Source organism: Scyliorhinus canicula, chromosome 16 (genome assembly GCF_902713615.1).
Source record: "Scyliorhinus canicula chromosome 16, sScyCan1.1, whole genome shotgun sequence".
NCBI lineage: Eukaryota > Metazoa > Chordata > Chondrichthyes > Carcharhiniformes > Scyliorhinidae > Scyliorhinus > Scyliorhinus canicula.
The window spans coordinates 17,945,992-17,958,561 of NC_052161.1; the positions used below are offsets into that span (position 1 = coordinate 17,945,992).

The 12,570-nt window shown below is 47.1% G+C and overlaps 1 protein-coding gene across 1 annotated transcript; it reads left to right on the forward strand.

The window, feature by feature from the left end:
- Positions 1-6,681: 6,681 nt before the first annotated feature.
- adra2a (adrenoceptor alpha 2A) lies at positions 6,682-8,552 on the forward strand. Its single transcript, XM_038773328.1, has 2 exons — positions 6,682-8,021; positions 8,193-8,552. Exon 1 carries the CDS (start codon positions 6,748-6,750, stop codon positions 7,975-7,977), a length of 1,230 nt encoding a protein of 409 aa, XP_038629256.1. The 5' UTR covers positions 6,682-6,747; the 3' UTR covers positions 7,978-8,021; positions 8,193-8,552.
- The last annotated feature ends 4,018 nt before the right edge of the window (positions 8,553-12,570 follow it).

Below are 12,570 nucleotides of genomic sequence, written 5' to 3' on the forward strand. Positions count from 1 at the left end.
AATAACCTGTGAGAATTAACTTGGATCATAGAGAGTTCACTGTGTAAATAATCTGTCAGAATAAAATAAGATTATAGAGCGTTCACTGTGTGAATAATGTGTCACTATTAATCGGATTATAGTGAGCTCACTGTGTGAATAATCTCCTACAATTAAACTGGATTATAGAATGCTCACTGTGTGAATGATCTGTCACAACTAAACCGGATTATGGAGTGTTCACTGTGAATAATATGTCACAACTCAACTGGAAAATAGAGAGCTCACTGTGTTTATTAACTGTCACAATTATACCAGTATTCTGTACCAGTATATAGTAGTACGTACCACACAAAGTGTGCATTGCACCAGTGTATGCCAATAAATACCACACACAGCACACTCCATCCCAGTACATACAGTACATACCACACATGGGACACACTATCCCAGTCGATAACAATACACACCATACACAGCACACACTATACCACTATATAACAGTACATATCAGATACAGCACACCTATTCCAGTATATGCCAATATATACCACACACAGCAGTCACTATCCGAGTATTACCAGTACATACCACACACAGCACAGACTATACCAGAATATACCAGTACTAACCATTCACAGTGCACACTATCTCAGCATATTCCAGTACATACTACACACAGTAGACACTAAACCAGTATACACCAGTACATACCACACACAATACACACTATCCCAGTATACACCAGTACATACCACACAGAGCACACACTGTACTAGTATATACCAGTACACACCAGACACAGCACACACTACACCAGTATATACCAGTACATACCATATACACAGCAGACTATAACAGTATTTACCAGTACTTTACCACACACAGTGCAAACTATCGCAGTATATACCAATACATATACTACACAGCAGACTATACCAGTATTTACAACTACATATCACACACAGTGCAAATTATCAAAGTATACACCAGTACATATATTACACAGCAGACTATACCAGTATTTACCACTACATACCACACTGTGCACGCTATCCCAATATACACTAGTACATGCCACACACTATACCAGTATTTACCAGCACATACCCCACACAGTGCACATTATCCCAGTATATACGAGTACATATCACACACAGCACACACTATACCAATATTTACTGGCACATATCACACAGAATGCACACTATCCCTGTATATACCAGTGCATGTCACACACAGCACACTATCCCTGTATATACCAGTACATGCCACACACAGGATGCACTATATCTGTATTTACCACCACATACCACACAAAGTGCACATTATATCAGTATTTACCAGCACATACCACATACAGTGCACACTATCCCAGTATATGCAAGTACATATCACACACAGCACACTACCCCAGTATATACCAATACATACCACGCAGAGCACACACTATACCAGCATATACCAGTACATACCACAAACAGCACACACAATACCAGTATTTGCCAGCACATCTAATGCACAGTATTGGGGCTGTTTAGCACAGGGCTAAATCGCTGGCTTTGAAAGCAGACCAAGCAGGCCAGTAGCACGGTTCAATTCCCGTAACAGCCTCCCCGAACAGGCGCTGGAATGTGGCGACTAGGGGCTTTTCACAGTAACTTCATTGAAGCCTACTCGTGACAATAAGCGATTTTCATTTTCATTTCATTTCATAGTACCCACAGGACACACCATCCCAGTATATACCAGTACATACCACACACAGCACACCCTATAGCACTAAATATAAGTGCATACCATACCCAATACACACTATCTCAGTATATACCACTACATACCACACACAACATACACTGTCCCAGTATATCTGAGCACCTACCACGCAGAGCACACAACATACCAGTATATACCAGCACATACCATGCACAGTGCACACTTTCCCAATATATACCAGTACATACCACACGAAGCACACACTTTACCAATATATACCATGCCAATACACACCAGTAGATATCATACAGTACACACCATACCGATAACTATCATATACAGTATACACCATATAAATATAAACCAGCGCATATCATATAGCCATTACACAGATTTGTTGTATAGACTCACTGTCAGTACAATGTTGACAAATGTCCTTCTTACACAGAGTATGAACATTTGTTACACTCATTGTTACTTACTGGGTACGGCTGTGATCCCGGTTGATGTTCTAACTGGACGGTAAGATCCCAGAATGGAACCCTGGCTCAAAGGACATTGGGCTGGATTCTCCGTTCCTGAGTCATGAAGTTCCACATCAGAACAATCGGCGGAAAACCCGCACCGATTCTGCTACCGGTGAGGGGCTAGCACTGGGGCCGTGTGGAACACTAGCAGAACACATGAAAAATGGTGCGGGATTCACCAGGTCCGTGATGGACACATGCAGGGCTGACAAGCTGCAGCTGTGCATGGACTATACACCGCCATACGCACATCGATCATGGCCGAAAAGATGGCACTGGTTGTGCTGGACCGCGTCCCCATCCACCCCGAACCCCATAGCTCACCTCCTGGCCACAGCCCTGGAAGATGCCCCCTGGTCATCGTCATAAAGGTCGGCGAAGTACGGCAGTGTTGGACACTGTTCGTACGCCCTCTCTCTCTCTCTCCGCAGTCACCACACCAGGTTCACAATTGTTGAGAGCACACGTGGACCGCGCCGTCGGAAACTCGGCCCATTGGAGGCGGAGCATCGTGGTGGGGCCCGCTAATGAGATGCAAACACGGTTGCAACTACGCATGCCGTGCGTCGCAATTATGCTATTTTCAAGCAGGCGGAGCATCCGATTCGGCATCAAACCGGCACCTGAGTGATTTTGGCATCAGGAGTTATTCTCCACCCGATTCCCAATTTTGCCGTCGGCCAACGGAGAATCTCACCCAGTAATTTTATTTATCAAATGTGGTGGAATAGAGTCACAGGACCACTAAGTAGCTTAACACCAAAAAAAACCTTTATTGCATATGGAAAATTGGATTATAATACTATACTCCTTTACTCCTCCCTCAGGTTAACAATTACACACAGGTTTTAAGATTAATATGGATGACACTGTCTGTGTGGAGTTTGTACTTTCTTCCCATGTCTGCCTGAGTTTCCTCCGGGTTTCCTCCCACAGCCCAAAGATGTACACGTTAGGTGGATTGGCTATGCTAACTTTCTCATTGTCACAAAGTCCTTTTTTAAAACACACAGATTGTCTGTGTTCATATACTCTTTCCACTCTGAACCCACGTTAGTGTCCGGGATTTATCCTAAGGGTTTCCATGGGTGATTGTCACATGAAAGTTTCCAAACTCCACTCCCAAAACATGCTTTTAAATCTTCTCTCATAATAAGATTTGCCATTAGCAAGTTGCATTCCAAAATCCATCCACCTTTTTCAAAGGACGTTTTTGAACAGAGTTTCCACTCCACTTCGTCCAGCAAATCAACTCCAGGTTTTACACCAACCCCACTAAGAATTTCTTTGCCTTGATTGATTTTACAGTCAGTAATTTCCACGGTTATTTCAATTCACTTACCACAGATATTTCAATTCACTGAAATACAATCTCACAAACCCGAAAATGATTTCAGTTGTTTTTCTGGCATCTCAACCTCTGAACTCTGTTTGCCTTTACTGAACAGCCTTCCGTTCTTGTACCTTTAACCTTTGGCCACCTGGAAACTTCTTTTCATTTCTATAATTCCTTGAACTAGCTGCTCTTTAGATAACTATTACTCCATTAATCCAATGGGGGCAGTTTAGCTTAGTTGACTAGGCGGTTGGTTCACAATGCAGAGCAAGGCCACGTAGCGTGGGTTTAATTCCCGTACCGGCTCAGGTTATTCGTGAAGGCTCAACCTTGAACTCCATTGCATGATTTTTCTTATAGTAAAGCTGAGAGAGATGATCCTACGTCAGCTTTCTAAAACCACAGCCTTTAGCTGAGTGTGGGAGCTGTTCCCTCTCTGGCTGTCTATCTGCAACTTTTAGCTTCCAGCTAAATCTAAAGAACAAAGGATTTTTTTCCCCTTACAATGGCCCCTAGTTGTCGAGCATATTTACTCTTCACATGTGGTAGTTCTCTCTGTCACACTGGAATCCGAGTTGGAACTGAAATTACCCCCCTCTCCAACACACACACACAAACATCTATATGTCCCTTCCAGACACAGAAACATTAAATTAAACCCACCAAAATCCATACTTTATTTTTGATATGAATCCCTTAAAACTAACTGTTTTCCTAACTTACAGGCACATTACACCCCTATAATAACTCGCTATGTCGATTGACTGGATTGTTAGAGATACGGAATTTGGTGATTTTACTTAATGCAGTGCATTTTCAGATGCACTATTTAGAATGATGTGGAGATGCCGGCGTTGGACTGGGGTGAGCACAGGAAGAAGTCTTACAACATCAGGTTAAAGTCCAACAGGTTTGTTTCAAACACGAGCTTTCAGAGCATTCACCCGAGGAAGGAGCAGTGCTCTGAAAGCTCGTGTTTGAAACAAACATGTTGGACTTTAACCTGGTGTTGTCAGACTTCTTACTATTTAGAATAGTAACATATTTTATAAAGCGTTCTTCAAGCACACTATACATCTTTTAGATTCAGTGTAAGCATTTCTATAATTCTCCTCCACTCGAGTTCTTATAGGTTAACTGTGTTCAGTAGATCGTTATCACAGGTCCACGAAACTATTTTAAAAGAAGTTCCCGTTCTGTAATTACACTGTCTCCCCAACAGGGGCACTGCAATGATAGCATTGGCCGGGAGCCAGGAAGGGGTAATTGTAGGATGACCGGTTTGTAAAGGGGTCCAGCGTGGAGATAAGAATCCCCATCAACAAGCACAGCATGTATGTCTTTAGAATGGGAATTCAGCTCCTTACCCTGAATCTAATCCCATTTCATCTAAAGGAATTAACAGAACCAGCGCGATGTAAGTGCACAGACCCAGAAAGCGTCCTGTACAACAACCCTGTCTCAAGAAGGCTTGCACCGGTCCAAAAGTATTGCGAAAGCAGAGGCAGAGGGACAGGCTGCCATTCCCTGCTGGCCCCTCTCAGCCTGGCGTATTTCCAAGAACAGGGATAGAGATGTACAACTGACAATTTACAGAAACTTTCCCCAATAGTTAACTCCTCACTGACCCCCAGGGCGAGTCTCACCGAGCTACCCCCTACCCCCCACCCCCACCAGAGGAAGAAGGTAAAGAGTGAAATCAGAATTGTATTAGAATTGACAGATGGAGCCCCGAATAATCAATTGGACTATTGCTTTGGGGACACGATTGTCATGGAGTCGCTACATTAGATGGCGGGCAATGTTACAGATTCATTAGGAATTCTATTACGGGCCACATGTGGATATGCTCCATACAGATCCAGCCTTCTTATCAATTCCCCATTCGTTTGACCAGTGCCAATTGTCCACTGTAGACCTGTCGTTATATAAACTCAGATAGTGTGTATTGTGAATTAGAGGCTCGCTGAAGTGGGACTGATTTACTCCCCCACTGTTTTATATTGCTTCTGTCCTGCACTTGGGGCCAAATCGATTTTCAACACACTCCGACCGTCAGGATTGTCACTGATATCCACGACACAGAATTTCTGCTGGTAACTTGCTGCGTGTTTTTAATACAGAGCTGTGACAGAGACTCCGAGGTTAATACAGAGTCACTCCTGTACTTCCCACGGTCCAGTCTAATGAGCACAGAGAGAGAGGCTGGAGTTACAGAACCATTCACCACAGCAACACCGGCACTGGAGTCCCAGGTTACACCCCCCCCCCCCCCCCCCCCCATACGGCGTTATGGCTTCTTTAACAAAAGCCTGCCTCACTGCAGAGGATTGAAACGCTGCCCTGGCTGTTTGAGACTAATGTGATGGGTCGAGTTCACAGCAAGCGAGACAGACAGCTGGAAAGTGTGCAGGATGCTGAAGGTGGACAGGCTGCACAGGCACTGACTGACTGACTCTCTCTCTCTCTCAGGTAGCAGAGAATCGAGTCCCTCCCCCTCCGTCCCACTCTCCAGCTTTTGAACGCAACCAATGAAACCACGTGGTGCCCGGGAACAGATCCTGCCTATAAAAGGGGGAAGCTGGACGGCAGTGAGAGAGAGAGGTTTTCAGTCTGTGCTGTCTCCGCTACGCTCCTGGAGCTGCACTGTCCCAGCAGCAGCAACTCCAACTGCAGCAACTCCAACAGCTCCAGCAGCAACTCCAACAGCTCCAGCAGCAGCAACTCCAACAGCTCCAGCAGCAGCAACTCCAACAGCAGCAACTCCAACAGCTCCAGCAGCAGCAACTCCAACAGCTCCAGCAGCAACTCCAACAGCTCCAGCAGCAGCAACTCCAACAGCTCCAGCAACAACTCCAACAGCTCCAGCAGCAGCAACTCCAGCAGCAGCAACTCCAGCAGCTCCAGCAGCAGCTCCGACAGCACCAGCAGCTCCAGCAGCAGCCCCACCAGCAGCTCCAGTTGCAGCTCCAGCAGCTACCCCAGCCTCAGCTCCGAGCCTCCAGCCAGCGAGGCAGGCAGCCAGCAGTGTGCCGAGCCCCGGGACGGCGTAACTCTCCGGACCCAGGATGGGAGCGATGGACGACAGCCTGCAGTGACTTTGCCAGCCGGGTGTTGTGTGTGTCTGTGAGTGATGTGTCCCTCTGTGTTTTGCAGACTGATGGGTTGAGACTGAGAGGGAGGTGTGGGATGGAGGGCACCATGGGCGAGGATTTGGCAGGCAGCAGCTACAACAGGAGCTCGAACAGCTCCGAGCCTCAGGGGTACACGCTGCAGGCAGCAATCGCCTTCACAGCGGTGGTCAGCCTGATCATGATGGTGACCATCTTCGGCAATGTGCTGGTGATGATCGCTGTGCTCACCAGCCGGGGGCTCAGGGCTCCCCAGAACCTCTTCCTGGTGTCGCTGGCGGCGGCAGATATCCTGGTGGCCACCCTGGTGATGCCTTTCTCTCTGGCCAAGGAGCTGATGGGCTACTGGTACTTTGGGGAAGTTTGGTGCGAGATCCACTTGGCGCTGGACGTTCTGTTCTGCACCGCTTCCATCGCCCATCTGTGTGCCATCAGCCTGGACAGATACTGGTCCATCACTCAGGCCATAGAATACAACTTGAAGAGAACCCCCAAGCGGATCAAATGCATCATTGTGACCGTGTGGGTGATGGCTGCAGTCATCTCCTTCCCTCCCCTCATCACCAACGGGAACAAGCAACATTCCGAGCACAACCCTGAGTGTGAGATTAATACTGAGGTCTGGTACATCATCTCCTCCTGTATCGGCTCCTTCTTCGCCCCCTGTATTATCATGATCCTGGTGTATGTCCGGATTTACCAGATCGCCAAGTTAAGGACCAGGCACCCCCCGGGCAAGCAGAGGGCAGGGGACCCCGAGCACCGACAGAACGGCCTCCGCCAGTCTCCCAAAGCCATGAACGGCGAGCAGAACGGCACCCAGGCAGCAGAGGCGAACGGCTTCGATGGCGAGGAGTCCTCCTCCTCCGAGCACCAGGGCGCCCACTGCAAGGGCAAGAGGAAGAGGGCGCAGCCGCCCAAAGCCAGGGGCAAAGTGCAGTCTGTGCGGGGCAAGGTGGTGAGCAGCCTGGTCAGGGCTGAGGACATGGGCACCGCCAAGGGAGGCCGCTGGAAGGGACGCCAGAACCGCGAGAAAAGGTTCACCTTTGTGCTGTCCGTGGTGATCGGCGTGTTTGTCGTCTGCTGGTTCCCATTCTTCTTCACCTACTCCCTCACCGCCATCTGCCCCGACCTCTGCCCCGTTCCCCCCACACTTTTTAAATTCTTCTTCTGGTTCGGATACTGCAACAGCTCCCTCAACCCGCTCATTTACACCATCTTCAACCATGACTTCAGGAAAGCCTTCAAAAAGATCCTGTGCCGAGGCAACCGCCGGCAAAAGGTGTAAGGGAGGACTGTGCACCTGGGTGTAAGGGAGGACTGTGCACCTGGGTGTAGGGAGGACTGTGACCCTGGGTGTAAGGGAGGACTGTGCACCTGGGTGTAGGGAGGACTGTGCACCTGGGTGTAAGGGAGGACTGTGCACCTGGGTGTAAGGGAGGACTGTGCACCTGGGTGTAAGGAGGACTGTGCACCTGGGTGTAGGGAGGACTGTGCACCTGGGTGTAGGGAGGACTGTGACCCTGGGTGTAAGGGAGGACTGTGCACCTGGGTGTAAGGGAGGAATGTGCACCTGGGTGTAAGGGAGGACTGTGCACCTGGGTGTAGGGAGGACTGTGCACCTGGGTGTGGGTTATCTGTACAGCGATCCTGTGGACTATTTCTGTTTTACCCTATATTTACCAATGTGAGTTCAGAATAAAAGGGAGCTTTGTGTTTTTTTGCATTTAAGTCTCTTTTATAATTATAATGTTTGTTCTCACACACGTGTACACCGGTGTAGACACACACACATACATACATGTACACTAACAGACACACACATGCATATACACTGACATTCACACAGACACACCTGATATTCACATACACACACATATATACACTTAAACACTGAGGTTCAAACACACTGACTTCACATGCACGCACACTCATACATATACACATAAACACTGACCTGCACACGCACACTGACATCCACATGCACACACACATATACACATAAACACTGACCTGCACACGCACACTGACATTCACATGCACACACACATATTCACATGCACACACACACATATATACGTAAACACTGACATTCAGACACACATTCACACAAATACACACTGACATTCACATACGCACTGACATTCACACAATATACACTGACATTCACTCACATACACATAAACACTGACATTCACACATACCCACTGAAATTCACACACACACTGACATTCACACCCATACACATAAACACTGACATTCACACATACCCACTGAAATTCACACACACACTGATATTCACACACTGACATTCACACCCATACACATAAACACTGACATTCACACATACTCACTGAAATTCACACACACACTGATATTCACACACATACATATACACACTGACATTCACACACATACATATACACACTGATATTCACACACATACATATACACACTGACATTCACACACTGATATTCACACACATACACATAAACACTGACATTCACATACACATAAACACTGACATTCACACACTGATATTCACACACATACACATTAACACTGACATTCACACATACACTGATATTCACACATAAACACTGACATTCACACACACACTGATATTCACACATAAACACTGACATTCACACACACACTGATATTCACACATAAACACTGACATTCACACATTACCACTGAAATTCACACACACTGATATTCACACACATACATACACTGATATTTACACACATACACATAAACACTGAAATTCACACACACACACTGATATTCACACACATACATATACACACTGACATTCACACACATACACATAAACACTGATATTCACACACACATACACACTGACATTCACACATACACACTGACTTTCACGCGCATATGCACATGGACATTTACACACATACAGATATTCACACATGCACACATAAACACACTGACATTCACACACATTACACACACTGGCATTCACACAGGGTCCTGGTGCAGTGCAATATCTGTCACGCTGAACCCTTTAAACTATCGAGTAATGTCGAACTATCATCCCCACCACTCCCGGCAAGACCCCCTCACTTCGTCACCTCAGGTTAGTTAGAGTTTGCTCCCGTTTTATAATCTGAATGGCAATGAAGGGATTTGCAGCAGGAAGTTGGTCCATTTGGCCGATAAGAAGCTGTTGCCAGGGCAGTTTTTGTTGTTGTTTATTTTCTTAACCTGTTTTGCTCAGGGCGTTTCCACTCCCGAAAATATGAAAAGCGAAGGCGCTCAGGCTGACTGGCTGCAAGGATTACTGGGGCTGGCGCTGGCCGATTTCTCACCATTTACCCCTTGAGTTAGGGAGAAGTAATCGGTCAAGATTCTGGTCGCTAACACAAGCCCAGAACACGCATTTAAAATCCGGATTAGTCAGTTAACAATCCTTCCCGGCCGGGTTCAATTTCAAAACCTGAGCAATTATTTCTCCCAGCAAATGCCCCCGGGTCATTCTGGTACACGCCTTCAGCTCACTGTAATTGCATGTTATTTTGAACATGAACTGTTTAAAAATATTTTATTCTTTAAAAAAAATAACGATTATAATGCCGTATAATAGAAACATTTGGACTATGAATATATACCAAAATCTGTTTGACCTGACAATCGACAGTGAACTCGAGCCCCATCTTTGGGCCATTGCTACTCAAAAAGCTACTTGTTAAACAACTTATTTTTTGTCAGAATTATCGACAGTGGTACCATTGGATCTGGGTTCCAGCAGTGAAGTATGTGGCAGATTTAGTTCCAGTCCCGCAGCTATCCCGCCCCTTTCCAATCTGGGGCTATATTGTAAAAAGCCAGTTAGATAGAATGGAATTCAGCCCTACCTTCCATCTGTAATGAACCAGCAGTTGACCTTTGCTCCCCGACCTCTCACCTACAGATGTCATTTCGCAGGGCAGTTGACGCGGAGGGAACAGCAATTTGGGGCTCAGTGTAATAGAAGAGAAGGGTTTTCAGGAGCATTTTCAGGACAGGGAGTTGGGTGACAAAGATGGGGCGCTGAGGGATGGGGGTCTCAGGCGACATGGGGACATTGAAGCAGAAAAGTGAGGGGAACAGGACTGATTTGGTACTAGAGCAGGATTGCTGCAGACATAGGAGCATTAGGAACAGGAATAGGCCATTCAGCCCTTCAAGCCAATGGCATTTTGCTAGACCATGGCTTATCTGCAACTCAATTCCATTCATTTACCTGTGCTCCATATCCTTTGATGGCCTGACACTTTGAACACCTACCAACCTAATTGTTGAAAGTTTCGATTGTCTCTGCCTTATCTGTAGGGGGAGAGAGTCCCCACACTTCTGTCTTGTGTCATATCATTTCTGATCAGCCTAACCTTACTTTGAAGATCCAGGGCTGGATTCTCCGTTTCTGAGTTGAGGAGCAGAGGATCTGTGGCGTTTTATGTTCCTGCGACTGGTGAGGGGATAACAGCCGGGCTTTGTAAATCTCCAGGCTCCCACGATATAAACGGCTGGAGAATGGCCGGGTCCCTGGCCGCGCATGCGTAAGGCGATGACCTGCAGTGGTCGCGCTGTAAAACATGGCGCTGGCTGTGAGCGGACCCGACTGCCAGATAGTGCCCTGCTGACCACCCCCCCCCCACCCCCACCCCCACCCCAACCAGTCCCCCCAGCCCTCGTGGTTGACCGCCAGCCCAGCAGCATGACTCCCGCCCGACTGTGCCGGTGCTGGTCCGCAGCCGCCACGCCAGGTTCCCGACGGCTGGGACCACACGTCAACCATGTGGTCAGGGACTCAGCCCATCAGGGGCGGAGCATTGGGGGGGGAGGGCCTTCAGGTGACGCGCTAAGGCCGTCCCAATGGCGTGTGGCACGCGACATAACCATGCCATTTTGGAGGGGGCAGAGCATACAAACCCTGCGTCACACAGGTGCCACCTCCGATTTCGGCGTCAAACGGGATTCTCCACCCAATCGGCGATTACGAAATCCCGCCCCCTGTTCTTGGATTTCCGAGGAAAGAGTTTGCCTGCAGGAATGGACAGCTGGGAGAGATTGTTGGATTAGAGAGAGGCCATGAAAGGATTTAAAGGTGGAGTCAAGGTTCTTAAAATCAAATTACAACAGGACAGTTTCTTATTGGACTCACTCAATGCCTCATAAACTGTAATGTTTCTTATTTATTGTCAGACCAATGTGAGCTGATAAGTGACAAAATGTAGAACAGCAAATTGAAAGAAATAAAGGAGATGATAAATTCTATTGTACTCATTGGTGAGTGGGGGACAAGACAACACGGTGGCACAAGTGGTTAGCACTGTTGCCATCCAGTGCAATGGGCCTGTGTTTGATGGTGTGTGGAGTTTGCACGTTTCCTCTGGGTGCTCCGGATTTTCACATATTCCAAAAGTCAGGTGGATTGGCTGTGCTAAATTGCCCCACAGTGTCCAAAAATGTGCAGGTTAGGGTGGGGTTACGAAGATAGGGTGGGGGAGTGGGCCTAGGTAGGAGCACATTCAGAGGGTCATTGTATATTCGATGGGCCAAATGGCCTCCTTTTGCAGAGTAGATATGCCGCAACATGATATCAATCTTAGAATAACCAAGTTTAGAGTTTAGGAATACCCTGATCCGTGTTTATACATCACCATATCATGTTCCTCCAAAACCTACCAAAGCATTTCATATGTAATCAATTTTACACGAGTCAAACACTGCAGCCATGTGTGCGCAGCAAGATCCCATAATTTTCAGTGAGGTGAATGACTACTTGATTTATTTTGGGTCATGCTAAATGAAAGAGGACATGGAGAGAACTTTCTGCAGCTCCTCAAGCAGTGCCACACTCTCAAGAAG

What these genes read in the sequence shown, in the direction of transcription:
- adra2a (XM_038773328.1), top strand. Translation starts at nt 6,748, where the DNA reads ATGGAGGGCACCATGGGCGAGGATTTGGCAGGCAGCAGCTACAACAGG.